The 20,938-nt window shown below is 31.8% G+C and overlaps 1 protein-coding gene across 1 annotated transcript; it reads left to right on the top strand.

The window, feature by feature from the left end:
- Window positions 1-1,635: 1,635 nt before the first annotated feature.
- Window positions 1,636-19,334, top strand: LOC114333426 (uncharacterized). The gene is made up of 3 exons (XM_028283296.2): window positions 1,636-3,248; window positions 3,396-3,500; window positions 18,876-19,334. The coding sequence occupies exons 1-3, from the start codon at window positions 3,070-3,072 to the stop codon at window positions 19,210-19,212; spliced, it is 621 nt and encodes a 206-aa protein (XP_028139097.1). The 5' UTR covers window positions 1,636-3,069; the 3' UTR covers window positions 19,213-19,334.
- The last annotated feature ends 1,604 nt before the right edge of the window (window positions 19,335-20,938 follow it).

Raw genomic sequence — 20,938 nt, 5'->3', positions numbered from 1 at the left:
AATTTTGTAAAGTACAATATAAATTAGATTTGATAATGTGTAGTATTTCCTAATAAGTTAAATACTATTAAGTGTTTATTGTTCTTGTAAGTTAGTGTGGTAAATAAATAATATGAAGTAAGTCTGTGTATTTAAATTAATATAAGTGTTCTTATTTTTTTTATGGCATAGACTTGGGTGTCATTTAGCCAGTCACAACTTTTTTTGTTTTCTGTTCATACATAAGGAAGGCAATGAGGTCCTTAGAGTTCCATAGCAAACTCTTCTACAGCTCTCTACTCAGAAAAGCTCTTATTTTATAATAAGTGTTCTTATTTAAAAATAAATAAAGTCAATTCAAAATAAATATTAATGCCTAAAAATCAAATTAGTAAAGTCGCTCACATGTCACTAGCAAAGAAACTTTGAAAACAGCTTTGAAAACCGGAAACAGCTTTTTGTTTCCGGTTAATTTGGACAGGTTAAGAATTTAAAGTGGTAACACTACATGTTAAATCAATCATTTTAAATTGTTTACAGTTTTACTTACAGTAGGAGATGTAACATACTTTTGTTTACCAGTATGCAAAAATTAAAAAATCTTTCATAGATATTGATTCACCACTCAAGAACTAACAAATTGTGAAGAGCACAAATATGCCTGTACTTCGTTATCTGTCCAGGGCCGATATCAATTGATTGTCACAATATTGTATAGGTATAAAATAATTCATTTTATTACAATTAACAGTTTTTAGGTTTCCATACTTCTAAAGGAAAATGGACCCTTATAGGCTCGCTATATACTTATACTATGGCCAAAAAGCGGTAGTGAGAATAGAAGACATAACATCAGAAGAAATAGAAATGAAAAAAAAGGTGTTCGACAAGGGTGTATACTTTCACCAATATTATTTAATATATAGGTACTCGGAAGACACATTAAGTAAGACAATGGATGAAATAAACATAGGCATTAGAATTAATGGCATGATCATAAATAACCTGAGATACGCTGATGATACAGTTCTTTTAGCCGAATCACATGAAAACCTACAGATACTGCTTACTTAATAAAGTGACCGCAGTAAGTGGAGAATATGGACTATTGCTTAACATAAGCTTTATTCCAGCAATGTTCCATTAATTTTATCTGTCTCTTCCACATTAACCAAGAAGAGGTGTTGAAATTTCTGATACATTTCCACTGGATACATTACCAGCTATTTGTGATGAATAATGAGTAATACAGACTTAAAAATTCATACAGACCTAGCAGTCATTACTTAGCTTTTGATTAAAATTGACAAATCTAAACGCACAAGTGGTCTATTACTTTTCTGTCCAAAAAACGTTTATATGTTTTTTGTCATTTTGAATTAAACACCTATAAGTTCGTTTATGCTTTATGTTTCTAGCTTGATTCTATTTTTGAAGTTATTAGGTGCGATTGGGAAAAATGTTGTGAGTTTTTTATAAAACTAACAGTATGCACTATTGTGCACACAGACAATATAAAGTTAGTTGCTAAATCTTTTAAGTTACGTATCGGTGGAAATAAAGTGTGAACAAAATATATTGGTGTTTTTAGTAAATATATGTTTTATAATTTTTTAATTTGTGCTATTCTTTTAATGAAATTTTTTGGAAAGTAGTAAGTATTAAAATTTAATTTAATATTTAAATAAATTACAAATAAACTGTTTGTTTTGAATCTATTTATTTCCTTGAAATAGTTGAAATCATATATACAGTAGACGCTCTCTTAACCGACCATGACGGGAGCTGCCCATAGGTCGGATAATCAAAAAGTTGGTTAAACCGAAAATCTTTAAAACCACCCTCAGAAAGACATTACATATGTAACTCTATTAAAAATATATATATTTTATGATCTATAAACAAAAAAGTAGTATGTACATATAGTCCATCCGCTATAACTTTTCCCATGGGTCACGATTCATTTTTAAACAAATTAAGTCAAAATATAAAGTGAAACGAATGTCGATGTGTATATACATATGTAATTAACAATATCACTCACAAGACAAATTATGAAACTTGTATGACCTCTAATCTAAAAATAGTATCATCCAAAAAGGTGTAGGGTCGGTCGGTTAAGAGGGCGTCTACTCTAAGTATAACTTACATACATAAAAGTACACACACTATTTTTTAATCCATGTTTAAACACTGGTTATGTCACTAGTATTAAAAGAGGCACCTAAACACATTTTGCAAATTATCACAAAAACTAATCTTGTAAGTAACAGACCAGTTTAGCCCCAGCATCCTCATCTGATCTTCCCCCTTTTCTAGCAACAGTTTATGCCTGGGAGAATCCACCTGCAGAATAACTGATAAATGCTTATACTTTTCATTAACAATAACCATACTAACTCCTTCCACGCTATGTATTCTGCTTTACTATTTTGACCAGCTTCTTATCTTATTCCCAGTATCTTCCACACATCCGAACCTAAATGACTTAAACTCATACTCTCACCTTTTCTATAGAATTATCACAATACCGTTTTAGCTTTTTAAGAAGCAATTGATATTTTTACATAATCAGTGTGAAACCAATTATTGCAAGCTCCACTGCAGCCCATCCATAATGAGACCAGAATTTTGTTTACATGATTTGGTTCAGATTCATTTAGTTTCTGTTATGAATTAACGTCTTTTTTCTCCGAATCAATATTGCACTATCTATAGGCACTTCAGACTTTCTCAAAACAAGCAGTTCTAATAAAAGAACATAACATTAATTTAATCAAAATATAATTTTGCATTTTCTATTTTTTGCAATGTTTCTATATAACCTCAATCTTCTTTTTACAAACTGACAGTTATGTAAAATTTATATTTTTGTGTGCGACTAGGGCAACCAGTGATCACTGAGGGCGGCCATATTTTGCTCTGGTTTCCGGGCTTGGCTACACTCTCCCTGGACGCACTCTGACAGCCGGGACAGCGACAAAATTTATTTTGTTTTTGTCTTAGACAAGGAAAGAGAGTTTTTGTCTTAGACAAGGAAAGTCTCTTTTTTCCTTGTCTAAGGTTTTTGTTACAAATTTAGGTTATGTTATGACAATGACAACACAAATAGACAGGGAAGCTTTTTTTCTTACATTGCAGAAAAATCTATTAAATTTTTGTAAACTATTACCGTCTCATGTCGATAAATGGCGAAATTTATTAAATGAAGCAGAAAAACCTGTACAAGCACTGGTTAATTTCTCTGAACAGTTGAGACACGTGGAGAAGTGAGTACCTATATTTGGTTGTATACAGTTTTTGTTTACTTCTTACATTTAGTTGTTATGTTTAATTTTTTGTTTGCTTATGTTAATAAGATGAAAATATATAATTCAAAGTTTTGATTAATTGTCTTATATAATTTTTGGTTCTAGGGCTAATATAAGTTACTTAGAGGATTTCAAAGTTTTACAGGACAAACTTATGTACAAGATATTCTCAGAGATAGAAGATGAAATAGCATCCATCAGAGGAATCATGTAAGTTTATTTTATACGTTCTATCTTTTGTGCAAGTCTACAAAAACTATTATTTTAACCCTTAACCACTGACATGTCCTAAGTATGTCATACCTTGCTGAAAATATATTTCATTGTAAAACTTGTTTTATATACACCCACCCCCACAAAATTCCGCCACCCTAAATTTTTGATTAAGTTTGACAATCTATAACTTCATTATTTGTACTCCGATTTTCAAGATTCTTGCATCAGTTTGTAGGTAGGTACATAATGTATTCTGCCATGCTTGGCGAAAATGCTGTATCTGCAAAAATCTGAAAAAATTAAATCTTTACTTCTTTCTAACCCAAATGTGCATATATCGTCGCCTCAAAGCAACAGTAGGATATGTACATATCCTACTGTAGCACTAGTGCACCGATCAACCAGTTAAGTCATATGGGACCTATGCGATGTGTATGGTATATACGCCTATACGGTGCACTAGTGCAACAGTAGAATATGTACATATCCTACTGTTGCTTTGAGGCGACGATATATCTTATTTGCTTACTAAAAATGATGTAAGTTAAGCCGAAACACATTAAACACACCGCATCTTATCCTGTATTCTGTGTAAATGTATAAGAATACTTTGAACAAAAATCGATTTTCCTCAAATGTGATGTCCTCTCTAAATACAGCGTTTTGACTAAGCACGGCAGTATTGATGTCGTTTGTTATTATTCCAGTAACAACAATTTTTTTTAAGATGGCATTATACAGGGGTGAATGGAAGCATTGTTTTTTCTCCTAACTTTAAAAAATTCTGTGGAAAAATTGGAGGGCTAATTTTATTTCATACTCCTTTTGTATTATCCTGGAGGTATTACTAAGGTTTTGTTTTTGAATTTTTCGAATATCTCTTTTTTTGTAAGAGCTGTAAATAAAAACACTGCTTTGAAAGTTTATTTAATTAAAACTATCAAACGCACTAAAATTAACAAATCAAAACAAAATTAACAACAAAACAAAACAATTCAATAGCGGGTATGTCCACCTCTTGCAGCAACGACTGCTCGCAATATGTTTAGCATTGAATAAAGATGTGTTATCCTTGCCTGGGGAACAGCCCAATATTCCTCTACCAGGGCCATAACTGTAGCAAATTTTTGGAAGGCGTAAGATGACAGCGAATAGCTTTTTTTAATTCATTTCATAAATGCTCAATAGGATTGAGATCTGGGCTGCATGCAGGCCATTATGATCTTATAAATCCAACCTCTATTTTATGAGTCAATCAGTGTTTTTATTTACAAAAACTGGTACAGCTCTTACAAGAAAAGAGATATTCGGATAATTCATAAAACAACATTTTAGTGATGCCTCCGGGATAATATGACAGGCCTATGAAACAAAATCAGCTATTCCATTTTTCCACATAATTTTTTAAAGTTAGGAGAAAATACAACTCTTCCATTCACCACTGTATAATGCCATGCAAGCAAAATTTTTTGTTACCAGAATCATACCAAACGATAGCAAAACATGTACCTACAAACTGGTGCAAGAATCTTTAAAATCGGAGCACAAAACATAAAATTTTAAAAAGGCAAACTTAATCAAAAATTTTGGGTGGCGGAATTTTGTGCTGGTGAGTGTATAAAAGATTTATTTCTTCTAGAACACCATCTGTTTACCTTCCAGTGTTGTGTAATTGTATCTGCTGCCAACTTTAGTGTTTGAGCCACAATGAAATCCAGTTTTCTTTGCGGTATCACATTCTGCATGTCAGTGTTTATGTTTCTGCAGTTAAAAGCAGTCCAGTGTATTCTTTCGCTATTAGTATGGCAGCAAGTTCATCCAGTTGTTCTTGCTCTACCTTCAAGTGGAAAGCACTATTTTACTATTTTTGAGTCACCAATACTGGCAATACTCAAGCTTTTTTTGTACCTAATTCAGTTTATAAAGGTTTTTGTAAGAATTTGCACCATTTTTTAATATCATGCATGCATTCATAATTTTCTTGAAAACATAAACTGATAAAAAAGTTTTATGCATCAATGAATTTGTTTAGAAATATGTTTCCGTTAACATAGTCATGAGCTATTCAAAATATTCATTATCATTTTTGAAATTAATGTGTCGAAAGAATTTTGTCACGTAAAGGGACAATATGCGTCCGTCAGACCCTATTTGCAGTTATACCTAAAGTCTAAATCTTTGTTACATACAAAATTTAATTTGTCAGTCAGGTGATGATTTTAGAAAATGTTTAATAAATATTTAAATGATTAAATAAATAAATAAATAGTTTATTTACGGTTATACCAATTACAATAATTACAATCATTAAATAATTCATATATTAACAGTTTTAGAACTCAATAATAATTACATACAATTTACACAAGACAAATGAATAGAATAAATACCTAAATGACAGTTTACAGTGACAGCTTACATTGTATTTTAAAAAGGTTTTTTTCACCTTTTTTCGAAAACTATTCAGAGAGCTAGAAAAAAAGTCTACATTTAAAAATCTAAACCATTTCCAGATTGACACATTCGTCTTATAGGTCTATTTAGACAATAGTTTGTTTGTTGGAATTCTAAGTGAAAAACGTCCTTAGATCTTGTGCACCTTTGAGGAACCCTAAGACCTACTCTCTGCAAAATTTGAGGCGAATATCATTCTGTTTACAATCTTGAAAAGAAACCAAATCTAGCATCAAACGACGATTTTCTAATGTTAATATATTAAGCAATTTTAAAATGTCACAATACACTATATCTTCTGAAGAAATCCCTAATTTATAGCCTACAAAGCGTAGAATTTTTTTCTGAACTTTCTCAATGCTTTCAATATGACATTTATATAAAGGAGACCAAATAGTGCTGGAATACTCCAGAACTGATCTAACCATAGAACAATATACACTTTTAAAACAATCCACATTGTTGAATTCTGACAAGGTTCTTTTCAAAAATCCAAGTAATTTAAAAGCTTTATTACAAACAAAATTATAGTGATTTTTGAAACATAACGTGGGATCAAAAAATACACCTAAATATTTGAAAGTGTTTGTTGGTTCCAGAAATATATTATTTATAGAGTAATTAAAACAGATTGGTTGTGAGTTTCTAAAAAGCGCATTATTTTACATTTATCGATATTAAGTGAAAGGTCATTCTTTGTACACCATTGTGAGAAATTGTTTACATCTTTTTGCATTTTTACACAGTCTCTAACATCCTTAATAATTCTAAAAATCTTCAAATCATCAGCATACAACAAAATAACACAATTTTCAAAGATTTCTAAAATGTCATTTATGAAACAAATAAAAATAATAGTCGATAAATGACCACCCTGTGGGACGCCAGACCTAACCAAAATTTCTTCAGAAAGACAGTTCTTGACTTTGACAACCTGAAGCCTGTCTGTCAGATAGCTCTCCAACCACTCAAGTGGGGATCCATGAATTCCTAGTGCTTCTAGTTTTTTTTATAAGAATCTTGATGTTAACCCGATCGAATGCCTTTGAGAAGTCGGTATAGATCACATCGACCTGAGCCCCCTTCCCAAAGGCATCGTAAATGAATTCTTCTAGGATCACTAGATTTGTGGTTGTAGACCTACCCGGCATAAAGCCATGTTGTTCAGGAATAATTAAACTTTTAATTGAAAAAAATATTTTTGAAGCAATAATTGACTCAAAAATCTTTGCAAAAATAGAAATTTTGGAAATGGGTCTGTAATTTTCTATACACATGCTTTACTACCATTCTTAAAAATAGGAGAAATATAACTTTTTTTCCACTCTTCTGGGAAAGTGCCAGTACTTAATGATAAACGAAAAATCTTTAGTAATACAGGAGACAGAGCAAAACGACATTTATGTACAAAATAAGGTGAAATTTCATCAGGGCCACTACTAAGTTTTAGATTTAATTTTTCTAACTTATTAAAAATATCTATTAGACTAATATCACAGCTGGTTAAACCAATTGTTTTATTATAATCAAAGCTTGGAATATCACAGTTATTGTTATCTACATATATGACTTAGAGAAATGCTGTTTAAAAAAATTTGAAATTTCTGTGGATTGTTTGACTCATTGTTGTCATAGGTCATAGGTCATGTTGTTTGGTAAGTCATAATGTTTATTTTTACTGTGTACATAACTCCAGAATTCTTTGGAATTAGTCATGTTTTGTTTAGAATGAATTTGTTTAGAAGTATGTTTCCGTTAACATAGTCATGAGCTATTCAAAATATTCATTATCATTTTTGAAATTAATGTTTCGAAAGAATTTTGTCACGTAAAGGGAAATAAGGTGAAATTTCATCAGGGCCACTACTAAGTTTTAGATTTAATTTTTCTAACTTATTAAAAATATCTATTAGACTAATATCACAGCTGGTTAAACTAATTGTTTTATTATAATCAAAGCTTGGAATATCACAGTTATTGTTATCTACATATGACTTAGAAAAATGCTGTTTAAAAAAATTTGAAATTTCTGATGGATTGTTTGACTCATTGTTGTCATAGGTCATGTTGTTTGGTAAGTCATAATGTTTATTTTTACTGTGTACATAACTCCAGAATTCTTTGGAATTAGTCATGTTTTGTTCCAAAGTTTTTATGGTTTGACTTTTACATTGCTCAGCTAAGACTTTGCATTCTCTACGAATGTCTGAGAATAATTTATAGTCAGAAAAATTATTAGTTTGTTTGAATTTTTTATGAGCTACTTTTTTTCTCAGAATAGCATTTTTAAGTTCAGTTGAATACGATTTTGGAAATTTTGGGTTTTTACATTTTTGTTTTGGTACAAATAAATCTATGCAACAGTAGAAAATATCATAAAAACAGTATATTGCTTTATCAACATCGGAAATATTTAGTCCATGTGGTGAGACCGCTCCCGTCTAAAAAAAATTCTGATTAGGTTTCTCTGCAGATTCATATTCAAAAATGTACCCTTTAAACAAATATGAAGGGTGCCGGACGGAATTTTTGAGCAGAAATTGTTTAAACAATTTTTTTAAACAAATACAAAAGATCCCCTTTTTTTGCCCCGAAGAATATTTTTTTAGTTTTTCTGGGTCGTTATAAACAAGAAAGGTGTCTTGTGATTTTTCTCAAAAATTGATAGTTTTCGAGTTATAGGCGATTTAAAATCTGAAAAATGCGAAAATACGCATTTTCAAGGCTTAAAAACTAATATTTAAATTAGTATTTTTGAGGTTGCCAAGTACTTGAATCGTAGTTTAACATTCGTTTTCAAGATTCTGCAGACTGATCGGGTCTAACTTAAATTTACACGTTGTTATTTAATTGTTAATTATGCGTGTCCATCCGATTTTTTTGCCGGTGTGGCGCGCACTTTTTCCAAAAATCTCCTATTTTCCTCCGAAGAATATATGTTTTTAGATTTTTAGGGACATTCTAAACAAAATAGGTTTCTTGTGATTTTTCTTAAAAGTTAATAGTTTTAAAGTTATAAGCGATTTAAAATCCAAAAATTCGCTTTAAATCGCTTATAACTTTAAAACTATGAACTTTTGAGAAAAATGACAAGAAACCTATTTTATTTAGAATATCCCGAAAATTCCAAAAAATATATTTTTCGGAGGAAAATATGAGATTTTTGTAAAAAGTGAGCGCCGCACCGGCAAAAAAATCGGATGGACACGCATAATTAACAATTAAATAAAAACGGTGTAAATTGAAGTTAGGCCCAATCAGTCTGCAGAATCTTGAAAATAAATGTTTAAACTACAACTTTAAACTTCAAGTACTTGGCAACCTCAAAAATACTAATTTAAATATGAGCTTTTAAGCCTTGAAAATGAGTATTTTCGCACTTTTCAGATTTTAAATCCCCTATAACTCGAAAACTATAAATTTTTGAGAAAAATCACAAGATACCTTTCTTGTTTAGAATGACCCAAAAAACCAAAAAAATATTCTTCGGGGCAGAAAAAGGTGATCTTTTGTATTTGTTTAAAAAAATTGTTTAAACAATTTCTGCCCAACAATTTCGCCCGGAACCCTTCAGTTTTGCTTAAAGGAAATATTTTTAAATAGAAATTCACAAAGAAACCGAATCAGAAATTTTTTCAGACGGGATTGGTCCCACCACATGGACTAATTGTCGAGTAAGTTGTCCCAGTATACATTACCTAAAAATTGGTTTATTAAAATATAATTAGCCCTATTAAAATCATAATAATAATAATCGTAATATTTTATATTTATATAAATATAAAATAGTTTTATATTTAAATATTTTTTATTTAAATAGGAACTCAGTTTTATCACATTCAATACAGAAGGAAAGTGCTGGATGGTATTGTCGAAGCGAAGATCGGTGGAATATGCGCATTTTATCAATGAAATTCGATATTTTTAAGATATTCCAGAAGCCGCTGCAGATAAAATGTTTTAACGACCTATTAATCATTCAGAATTACTAAACGGATATTAGTACAGTTAAAATAATTAAGACGATAACCGGACAACATTGATTTAATGAGTAAAATTTAGTTTTTTTACTTTAATGACAAAAAAGCAAGCCCATTAGCAGAACCCAATTAAAAATTATTTTGCACATCATATTTGAAACATTATTTGGTTGAAAAATCTCATTTTTGTTGGCAAAAAAATATATTAATTTGTTTGGACTAAATTACAGTTGTGCTTATCTTAAAAAGGATATGTTACTATCAACATTCGCACAGTGTTGCTAAACTGAATTTTGTTATTTTGGGTGTAAATTTTTTCCACGGATCTCCGAGGGTACAATACTTATCACAATTTAACAAAGGAAAATCAACACATTTGACATTTACAACAATATTTGACAATATTAAATATAATTAACCTCCTAAAACATTCGATATTGTATTATTTTGAAATAAGTTAAAATAAGCAATAAAATTTGACATACACTCAACAGATTCTGTAATATTACCAACTGGTCTTGATCCTAGATCTTCGTTCTCCCAAACTATGTTTGGCAGATTAAAATCACCCACTATATAGGACACTGAAAAGTCATTATTTTGAATAATATCTTCAGTTGCCATAATAAAGTCCTCATAAACGCTTAATGGAGATGATGGTGGTATATATACACAGACAAAAAGGATTTTACAGCAATTAGAGCACCACCAAAACGTTTAGCTGTACTGGTATTTTCATTTCTATCTCCTCTGTATATATTGTACTCTGGAATTCCCAATTCTCCATCCTCTATACCATCATACAGAGAGGTCTCGGTTAATAGTAGCACATCATAATCGTTGGCAATAACAGATGATGAAAAATCATTTAAAATAAAAATAAAAATGTATACCATTTTTATTCAGTTGCAATGCGAAGCCAAAACCGTCTTAACTTTTACTTAGATTAGAGAGTGCAGCCAGCACTCTTATCGACGATTTCACCTCTTGTTAGAGGCTCTTCAGAGAGTGCATAGGCTGCTTTCTCTACTCCAGGTAAAACTTTTTCGACATATTAGTCCCCCATTGCAACTGACGTGAAGGTAGTAGGTGCGTAGCGGCATCTGCTAAATGAAAGACTAAGTTTTTCAACCTAATAAAAATATTTGTAAAATAAAATATTTTTAAAAGATTTTTAATTGAAAAACTTATTGGCCCATTTTCCTGGTGACACCTCCAAGGCTTCTACAATATGCAAGCCAGATGGATGCTGCAGCGAAGACAAAAGGAAAGGAATTCTACACTATGCAATTCACAACCCCCGTCTGCAGCTTGGTAAAGTTCCAACAGAAAATGGACCTAGTTACTCTATAGGAGTAAGTTCCAATGCGAAGCCAAAACCGTCTTAACTTTTACTTAGATTAGAGAGTGCAGCCAGCACTCTTATCGACGATTTCACCTCTTGTTAGAGGCTCTTCAGATAATGCATAGGCTGCTTTCTCTACTCCAGGTAAAAATTTTCGACATATTAGTCCCCCATTGCAACTGACGTGAAGGTAGTAGGTGCGTAGCGGCATCTGCTAAATGAAAGACTAAGATTTCAACCTAATAAAAATATTTGTAAAATAAAATATTTTTAAAAGATTTTTAATTGAAAAACTTATTGGCCCATTTCCTGGTGACACCTCCAAGGCTTCTACAATATGCAAGCCAGATGGAAATCGTCGATAAGAGTACTGGCTGCACTCTCTAATCTAAGTAAAAGTTAAGACGGTTTTGGCTTCGCATTGCAACTGAATAAAAATGGTATACATTTTTATTTTATATTAGTATTACTCCTATAGAGTAACTAGGTCCATTTTCTGTTTCTTTAATCTTACCAAGCTGCAGACGGGGGTTGTGAATTGCATAGTGTAAAATTCCTTCCGTTTTGTCTTGACTGCAGCGTCCATCTGCCTTGCATATTGTAGAAGCCTTGGATGTGTCACCAGTAAAATGGGCCAATAAGTTTTTCAATTAAAAATCTTGTAAAAATATTTTATTTTACAAATATTTTTATTAGGTTAAAAACTTAGTCTTTAAAAATCATTTAATTTGGTGCGGAGACCTCTCACATTTTGATAATAAACAGAAATCTCCGAGTTATTCCTGCTTGATTGTCGTCTATCTTTTAGTTTTCCGAGAAAGAAACTCCTGAGTTAAAAACTCTTCTCTTGAAGTTAAAACGTCTAAAAATGATTCCTTTTGGCCAGAAATCACTAGTATTGACTTTATCATAAAATTTTATAGGTAGACCTACTTTAATAGAGCTAGTATTTCCCACGGTTTTTAGTTGCTCCACCATCACATCTTCAACCTTGAGATTAGCCAATTTTCTTTGTATATAATTCTTGATAATATCATTCGTGGCTGTTTCTAAAGCTTTTCCTATGTAAAGCCACATTTTGCTAGGATTCGCGGCTACAAAGTTAGCGTCTTCGCTTCCTGCACCTTTAGTTGATGTATATTTTTGTCCATTGTTTACATTTTGCGAGAAATTGCCGACATTTTGTGTTTTCTTTAATGCCGGTTTCTGCGCGTTGCCATGAAGATGTTAGTAGCGTTGGTGACAGCATGAGCAACTTGATTGGTTGTTACTTTTTGTGCTGTGGACGCATATGAGACAGGCGGCGGCGATGTTGTCACGCCTTTGATTTTGTCTTCAATAGATCCTAATCTTAAATTTAGGTTCTTATTGGATTTATCAACATCAGTCATACTATTCTGGATAGTTCCTAGATATTTAATGAACTTATCCACATTCGAAGCGTAGTTTGCAGACACAGTTTGTATAAGGTTGTCAAACGTGTTTGCAGTTTTTTCATTGTTTGATTCAATACATTCTGTCATTGCGGTTGAAATCTGTTTGAGCAGAGGTTCTACTGATTTTACGACAGCACTCGAAATTTCTTGGACGTCATGACTTGCTTACTTGCAGCTTCAGCTGCGGCTTTTTGTTCATTTAGAGATTTTAAACTTACTTTATATTTCTCTATTTCTTTGTTTTTGGCATCCAAGTCAGTTTTCAGTAGTTTCAATTGCTCTTTCAGTTTATCTATCACAGCATCAGGTTGTTGATATTCTTTTTGGCATTGGTCTGAGCAGAATATTTTTTGCCCCTCCACAATTTTCCAATCCGATCTCCTTTCCAAACAACTCGGGTGGAAAACATAAGCACATTTTATGCAGCAATAGTTCGAGAAAGTTTTGTTTTGACAACACTTAAACATTTTAAGAATTATCAACTGTAAAACTTGGCAACACCGAAATTAACCTTTAAGAATCACGTTTCTAGAAAACTATTTTTATGCCGTATTTTTACTGATTGCGACAAAATTTTTCTCTAGGATCACTTTAGAACATCTAAAAAACAACTTTAGCACAAAATTTACTTATTTTCTGTACTTTAGACCACTAAAAAAGCACTTAATAATGAGAGATTTTTCCTGTTGGTAAGCTGTCAACTGTCAACTTGGGAATAAATGTGAAAAAAACAATGTAAACATCTCTTTGCTTACAATAAGAGGTGTTATATCTTCTATTCTAAATGAATTTTAAAAACTGATAATCATTGTTGGAATGCAATAATATTGTTAGGTAGGTACCTATACATATTTTAAAATAAATAATGCTTCTGCTGTCAGTCGTTTGATATCGATGTTAGTATCGATATTAGCGCCTAAGATTATATTGAATTTTACAGTGAAAATAGATAGATCGTGCGAATAAAATGTTGCGAAAACCATTATCAGCTGCAGAACTGCAAGAGATTGCTAATAATTTATGGGACTCCGATGACGAAGAATCTCCTGAAGTAGGTGGCATTGAAAGTGACTCTGAAATTGAAGATCATCTTTCGGAATCAAGTGAAGAGGATGATCAGCAAGTAGTATTGAGTAATATTGAAGAAGAATGTGTAGCTACAAGTTCCCAGATTTCAGAGTGTGTAATTTTTGAAACTAAGGATTGAATTAACTGGAAGATTATATTGAATTTTACAGTGAAAATAGATAGATCGTGCGAATAAAATGGTGCGAAAACCATTATCAGCTGCAGAACTGCAAGAGATTGCTAATAATTTATGGGACTCCAATGACGAAGAATCTCCTGAAGTAGGTGGCATTGAAAGTGACTCTGAAATTGAAGATCATCTTTCGGAATCAAGTGAAGAGGATGATCAGCAAGTAGTATTGAGTAATATGGAAGAATAATGTGTAGCTACAAGTTCCCAGATTTCAGAGTGTGTAATTTTTGAAACTAAGGATTGAATTAACTGGAAGAGTCAACCACAACAGAAAGGACGTAGCGATCCTGCGACATAATAAAAAGCAAAGTTCACAAAGTAATGTTAGCCACTGGTCAAAGTGTAGATGATTCTGTTGCTTCCTTTTGTTTGTTTAAGGACGAAAAGATTGTGAACGAAATAGTGAACTGTACAAATGAAGAAGCTGAAAAAGTCCTGGGGATAGAGAACTGGAAATATTGCGACTACAGAGCTATATGCCTTTATTGGACTACTACTAACTTCAGGACACGTGAGTGTCAACAACCATAGTGTATATGTACTTTGGTATAAGTTTTATGGACCTACAATATTTAAAGCTACCATGGGGTTAAAACGATACAAAAATCTATTAAGATTTGTTCGATTTGACGATAAGGACACGAGGCCTGAACGAGGAAGGAACGATAAATTAGCAGAAATACGCGATGTATGGAATCAAGTCAAGCAAAACTTTCAGAAGTACTATTTACCAGGAAAAAACATAACGGTAGATGAGGAACTTGTTTCTTATCGAGAAAGGTGTCTGTCAAGCAGTATATGTCTTCAAAGTCAGATAAATATGGCATGAAAATATGGTGGGCCCAGTGGCGGCTCGTGACTACTAAAAGAGGCGGTGCACAAATAGATAAATTTACCGTAGGTAAATTTACCCTTTACACAACTTAATAAGTAAATTTACCGGGTACTGGATGAAAAAGTATTTTTCGTTTTTTGGCGCACTATCTTTAAAATTTACATTTATGTATAACTAGATGATCTCATGGATAAATAATTATGAAAATAAGGCAAACAATAATGATATTATGTCATAACAAACCAACAACAAGAACAAGACAACAAACTATTAAAAATAGGTAACGTACTACTTTAGTATTTTTAAATGCTAACTTCTAAATGCTTTTTAAACTGTTCCTTGCTATTTTCATGAGTTTTTATTTTTTCGTAAATATGCACTAAATTAATGACACCATGTCTTGCCCATGTAGAATCGCTCCCAAACAAAACACACACGAAACAGAAAAATGCATTTTTTGATCACATCCACAAATTAAGCTATTTTTTGAATATCTATATATTTCTATAGAACTTCCTTAAACGGCCTTAAAAATTTGAAGAGCTAGATGTTGAAGCTTTCTGCATAATTGATATATTTAAATCTGGAAGTGGTCTACCAAGTTTCTTGATTTGAATTTTCTCGTCCAGCGAGTCAGTTTTCACTAACAAACAGCTAATTTTGTTAAGTTTTCTTCACTAAACAGTAAAATTTAAACAGAGCAAACACTTCGATTTCGTAATCGAACACTTCAAAGTAACTAAAACCGTTGACTGAAATTTCAAATCATCTCTGGTTATACCTAGATAAGCGAAAACCAATCTTAATACACTCGCAAAATCACATTCTAAAACACACTCGAGCCAAAGATGCCTGGCTGGGTCGGAATCTCATAAACACCGGCGTTGGTTGTACGCTGACCGCGTCTCCCTTTTCTTATACTGTTTAAGTCAAATCCCGAGCCATACGCAATGGTGCTCGGGCATAGTTAACTCACATGAATTACATGTTTTTCGTGGAGATTAAATTACATAATGATAAATAATGTATATAGATAATGCATTGATATTAAAAAAAAAAACAAAAAGCATAGTAAAAATATGTATTTTTATTGATCAATATATTTTCCGATAAGACTTGAAAACATACCCTTCAGGTAGATCGCACTCTCGAGTTAGACCGCATACTATTATAGTAGCACTGTTTTTTTAATCTAGACATAAATTAAACTAGACTTAAATTTAACTTTAATAAAAACTTAAAGAAGAATATTCGAAATACATAGGTAAATATGAATAGTACATTTAAGAACAGTGGTGGGTCCAACGGACCCGAGTTGCTCGGTTACGTAAGTAAAATGTGTTGCCCGGATAAGGGTTAAAATAAAAAATTAGTGTTTTTCTCACATGTTGAGGCATTATGGCATTTAGAGTTGCACAATACGTTAGACCTTTTACACTTCTTTGTGTAAAAAAGTGATTTCTTAAAAAAAGTTTGTTTATTGTTCCGTATTTCGTACCAACTCTATATAAACCGTCAATTGTTTTATCTTGTATGATGCCCAACATATTTGGAGCATCTCCTTTGGCTCTATCAAAGCGTTGAAAGCTGGGGATAGGTATTGTTACACAGACAGAAAAGATTAAAATAAATAAAGGAAAGGCGCTTAAGGATTTCATGCTCAGGCCAATGTTATGAAACAGGTAATTGAAAAAAAAAAATTCCTCCAATTTCGATCAGAAAAACTGTAATAATACCTATCCCCAGCTTTGATAGAGCTAAATAAGATGCTCGAAATATTTTGGGTATCATACAAGATAAAACAATTGACTGTTTATACAGAGTTGGTACGAAATACGGAACAATAAACATACTTTTTTCAAGAATGTAAAAATAAGAGAAGGCTAAGAGAATTTTCTTAATTTCGAAGATGTTCCAGACGTTAAGCTGTCTCTAAGAGGAATTATTACAAAAGATTCTATATTTGGAGGATAAAGCTTTATAAAATGCTACTGCAATAAGACCTACTTCAAAATTATATAAGTGTAAAAGATCTAACGTATTGTGCAACTCTAAATGCCATAATGCCTCAACATGTGAGAATAAACACTAATTTTTTACTTTAATTACGACAACATAAAAATAATAAACATTTAAATTTAAAAAATGACGTTTTATTAAACCTAATCTAACAGATTACAACATTTTAATAGCTGATCGGGGTTTGACTAGTCAAACCCCGATTTTATAAAATTAAATTTCGACCTTTGCCTGACCAACTTAGTCTTTTCTAGGTTTGACTAGTCAAAGGCCGAAACTGTAATTTATTTCGGGCTTTGACTAAGACCGTCTGTCAGACCTCAGGATTGCACTGGCGAAGCGTCCATGTAACCATTGGTAACAGTTAAAATTTGTAAATAAATATTTTATGACTACTATGAAATAATTCCATTTATATTTTTTAAAAATAGAAATATTTGTTAATAGTATCTACCTAATTCAGTAAAATAGCCAACTAGACGCACGAAAATATCAGCGAGTTTATGTAAAATCGGTTGCACGTTATTATAATACGCCCTTACCACAGTATAAAGAGGTTCCATATTTATTATACTGTGCCCTTACCGTGCGCCGCGCCGCGCCGTTTACCACTTCTGTGAGTGGCAACGATAGTAGTATCTTTGACTGGATCGTCTCTGAAAATTTTGCGGGGACGATGGCTCTGAAACCGCGTATTGGTGTTACCAAATTTTAATTTGGTGACGCTAGGTAGGGCCGGTGTCTATCGGGACAGAAAATACCGACCGTAAGAATATCAGACTTAATAAATGCAATTTTAATTATTATTATAATTATAGGTAATAATTATAGTTCCATTTATGAAGTCTGTTATTCTTAGGGCCGGTATTTTCTCGATTAAACTCCGGTTAGTTGACCGTACCGGCCCTTTGGATTCGATTATTGCATAATATGCATTATTAATTATTAGTTTATAACTTGTAACTGTACTTGCTTATTATACAGATAATATATCTATACCTTTTTATCCTATATAAATCATATTAATCGATTTTAATTACTTGTCGAAATATATTAATTAACAACAACATTATTATTATATGACATATAATAATATTGATTATACAGTACATTGTAGTGTATAATCAATAAAATAAAAATTATTTAATATTTTAGGCTAAAAATGACAAATGAATGTACTGATTAGTATACTAATTATACCATTTGGATTTTTTAATAAAGTATAAAGGTGATATAATACATATTTTACCTAAAAACAACAAATATGTTTTTAGTTTGTAGATACTTTATATAATTTCTTAAATTTTTAATTTTTTAATTTTATTTCATCTATTTTTATAATAGACCTGGATCGCTCGTACCAAAAAAAAGTTGATTAATAGCAAGCTGAAAATTCACGGTGTCTAGTCGAACAAACTTTGATGTATGGGAACACTGTATATATAAAAATATTTATAAAATACATTATATATATAGATAATATATAATATATCTGGTATATATTTAATATCTGGTTTTGGTGACACTTTAGAAAAAGTCACGCGTCGCCACTGCAGGATTGTCTAGTCAAACCTAGGAGTGCCTGAAATTCGGGCTTTGACTATTAACACATATTAAATTGAGTAAGAACCAGCCCATCTCCATGTTTTAGCCCTTTAGTTATCTGAAATTGATTTTGAACTTTTTATTGTTCGTGCACTTCTAGATGAGTCATGGTGGCTTGAACTAATTTTACCAATTTGCTTGGTATACCAAATTCTTGCATAATTAAGTATATTTTTATCTCTATGTTATCATAGGCTTGTTGAAAATGTTCTAAGGTCTGGTAGATATCTATATCATGCTCCCAGGCTTTAGCCAATATTTGTTTTACTTTGAATAGCCAGTCAACAGTAGACCGTCCTGGTCCGAATCCTGTCTGCTATGATCTGTTCTATGAAGTGACTTAACCAAGATATTAAAACAAGATAGTTTTTAGATTTCATTGTTTTAATGTTGACAATTGCTAAGATTTTACCGTATTATATTTTATTTTGTAGAGATCGTTTGCACACAGCCAACCAAGAAGTGAAAAACAAATTATCCATATTAGAAAAATCTACAGTAGACTTGGACTGGGATGAGGAGACACCATTAATTAGGGGAACAGCGTTTCAGCCTCCTCTTTCTAGAATTCTACAGGAGGGATACAATTATGTATTGTTCTTTACATCAGCTCTAAAATCTTTTAATGATAATATGAAAGTGTTAAATATCCGAAATGAACATTTTATGAAAATTTTTGAAAATAAGTTCAAAATAGATTTAGAAAGTAAAGTTGTTATTAATTATTTAGCAATTGTTCAATATATAGGCAACGAGAAAGCTGCAGTATAAGGTTTTTTATCAACAAACTTTTCACTTTTAAAATATTTTATCTAAAACTTTTGATGATTTTGATCGCCATTGTAAGTGTGATACTTAGGAATAAATGAAAATGCTATATTTATTATATAAAAGAGTCTTTCTTTGAAGCCATTAGTCACCACCATTGAGGCAATACAACAAAAACATACGGTAGTAACAGACTTTTGTGATATATCTTGTTGCTAATCCAAAATAGGTGAGCGGCAGGCACCCAAAAATGACCAGGTACTGACCACGGAGAGGTGGAGGTGAATGGCCAATTTTAATCATCGTACTGTATGTTTCTGATGGTGCTGAAAACGAAAATGAGGTTTATTTTAGGTTTGTTCCAACATGAACTTTTGGACGGTCCAGAAACCGTCACGAAACTACTTGTAACGTTTGTTGTGCGCATGTTCGTAATTGTATCGCCTAGTTATCGTCCCATGACGGTAATTTGGAAATTCTATGTTGGAACGGTTATCTGACTGATAACTGATTTATCTATCATTATCATATATTTGTCATTTTTGTTGGTGACAGCTTGTGTGCTTTTAATCGATCAAAGGCTCAAAAAATTTAAAGAATTAAATCCTAGTGCGCAAGTCAGTCCAACCAGCACATTATGCATTTGCCCAATTACTGAAATGATCATCACGAAACCGTCACCGAAAGATCACAATTCTTGTTGGAACAGTGGGAAGGACGATCTGATGACGATAATATTTTTGTTGTAACGGATTTTGTTTACTGCGCAGTAGCGTTACCGTTTCGTGACGGTTTTCGGTCCTGTTGGAACAAACCTTTTGAATTTTATGTGGGGGAACATTGTCAAAATCCCAATTTTAGCCTAAGAATAATAAAAAAATTGAAATCACGTTTTTTTGCGTTTAACTTGCTACAACTCTGGTCCATTTTAATATTTTTTTTCTACTAAAGTGTGTACAGTACATATTGCTTACTTTTCTACAGACAATGGTATATCTGTTTCAAGCTATTGTCGTATTCTAATAAAACTTATGATTTTTTTAAATATAAGGTGCAGATTCGTGAACTGCAAAGTTTAATAGCAAAAGTTGCGTGACTAAATTTGAAATTTATCTTATTAATCACGTTTATGTTAAAACATAGTAAAGAGAAGTTTTCTGGGAAGTTTTAGATACAAATGTTTTATAGAAAAAAAAATGGTGCAACTTTTAATATACAGGGTGTAACGAAAATACAGGTCATAAATTAAATCACATATTCTGAGACCAAAAATAGTTCGAATGAACCTAAATTACCTTAGTACAAATATGCACATAAAAAAAGTTACAGCCCTTTGAAGTTACGAAATAAAAATCGATTTTTTCGAATATATCGAAAACTGTTAGAGATTTTTTATTGAAAATGGACATGTGGCATTTTTATGGCAGGAACATCTTAAAAAAGAATTATAGTGAAATTTGTGCACCCCATAAAAATTTTTTGGGGGTTTTGTTCCCTTAAACCCCCCCAAACTTTTGTGTACGTTTTAATTAAATTATTATTGTGGTACCATTAGTTAAATTCAATATTTCTAAAACTTTTTTGCCTCTTAGTATTTTTTCGATAAGGCAGTTTTTATCGAGTTGTGGCTTCTTTTTTAATATGTTTACATAAAAATTTTATGGGGGTTTTGTTCCTTTAAACCCCTCAAATGTTTGTGTATGTTCCAATTAAACTTTTACTGCGGTAC

The sequence above is a fragment of the Diabrotica virgifera genome, chromosome 1, assembly GCF_917563875.1.
Source record: "Diabrotica virgifera virgifera chromosome 1, PGI_DIABVI_V3a".
NCBI lineage: Eukaryota > Metazoa > Arthropoda > Insecta > Coleoptera > Chrysomelidae > Diabrotica > Diabrotica virgifera.
The sequence above is the reverse complement of the archived record's forward strand: the minus strand, read 5'-3'. Positions and strand labels throughout refer to the sequence as shown.

Coding starts and splice junctions, on each gene's coding strand:
- LOC114333426 (XM_028283296.2), top strand. CDS start 3,070: ATGACAATGACAACACAAATAGACAGGGAAGCTTTTTTTCTTACATTG. Junction 3,249..3,395: donor CAGTTGAGACACGTGGAGAA/GTGAGTACCTAT, acceptor TTTTGGTTCTAG/GGCTAATATAAGTTACTTAG. Junction 3,501..18,875: donor GCATCCATCAGAGGAATCAT/GTAAGTTTATTT, acceptor TTTATTTTGTAG/AGATCGTTTGCACACAGCCA.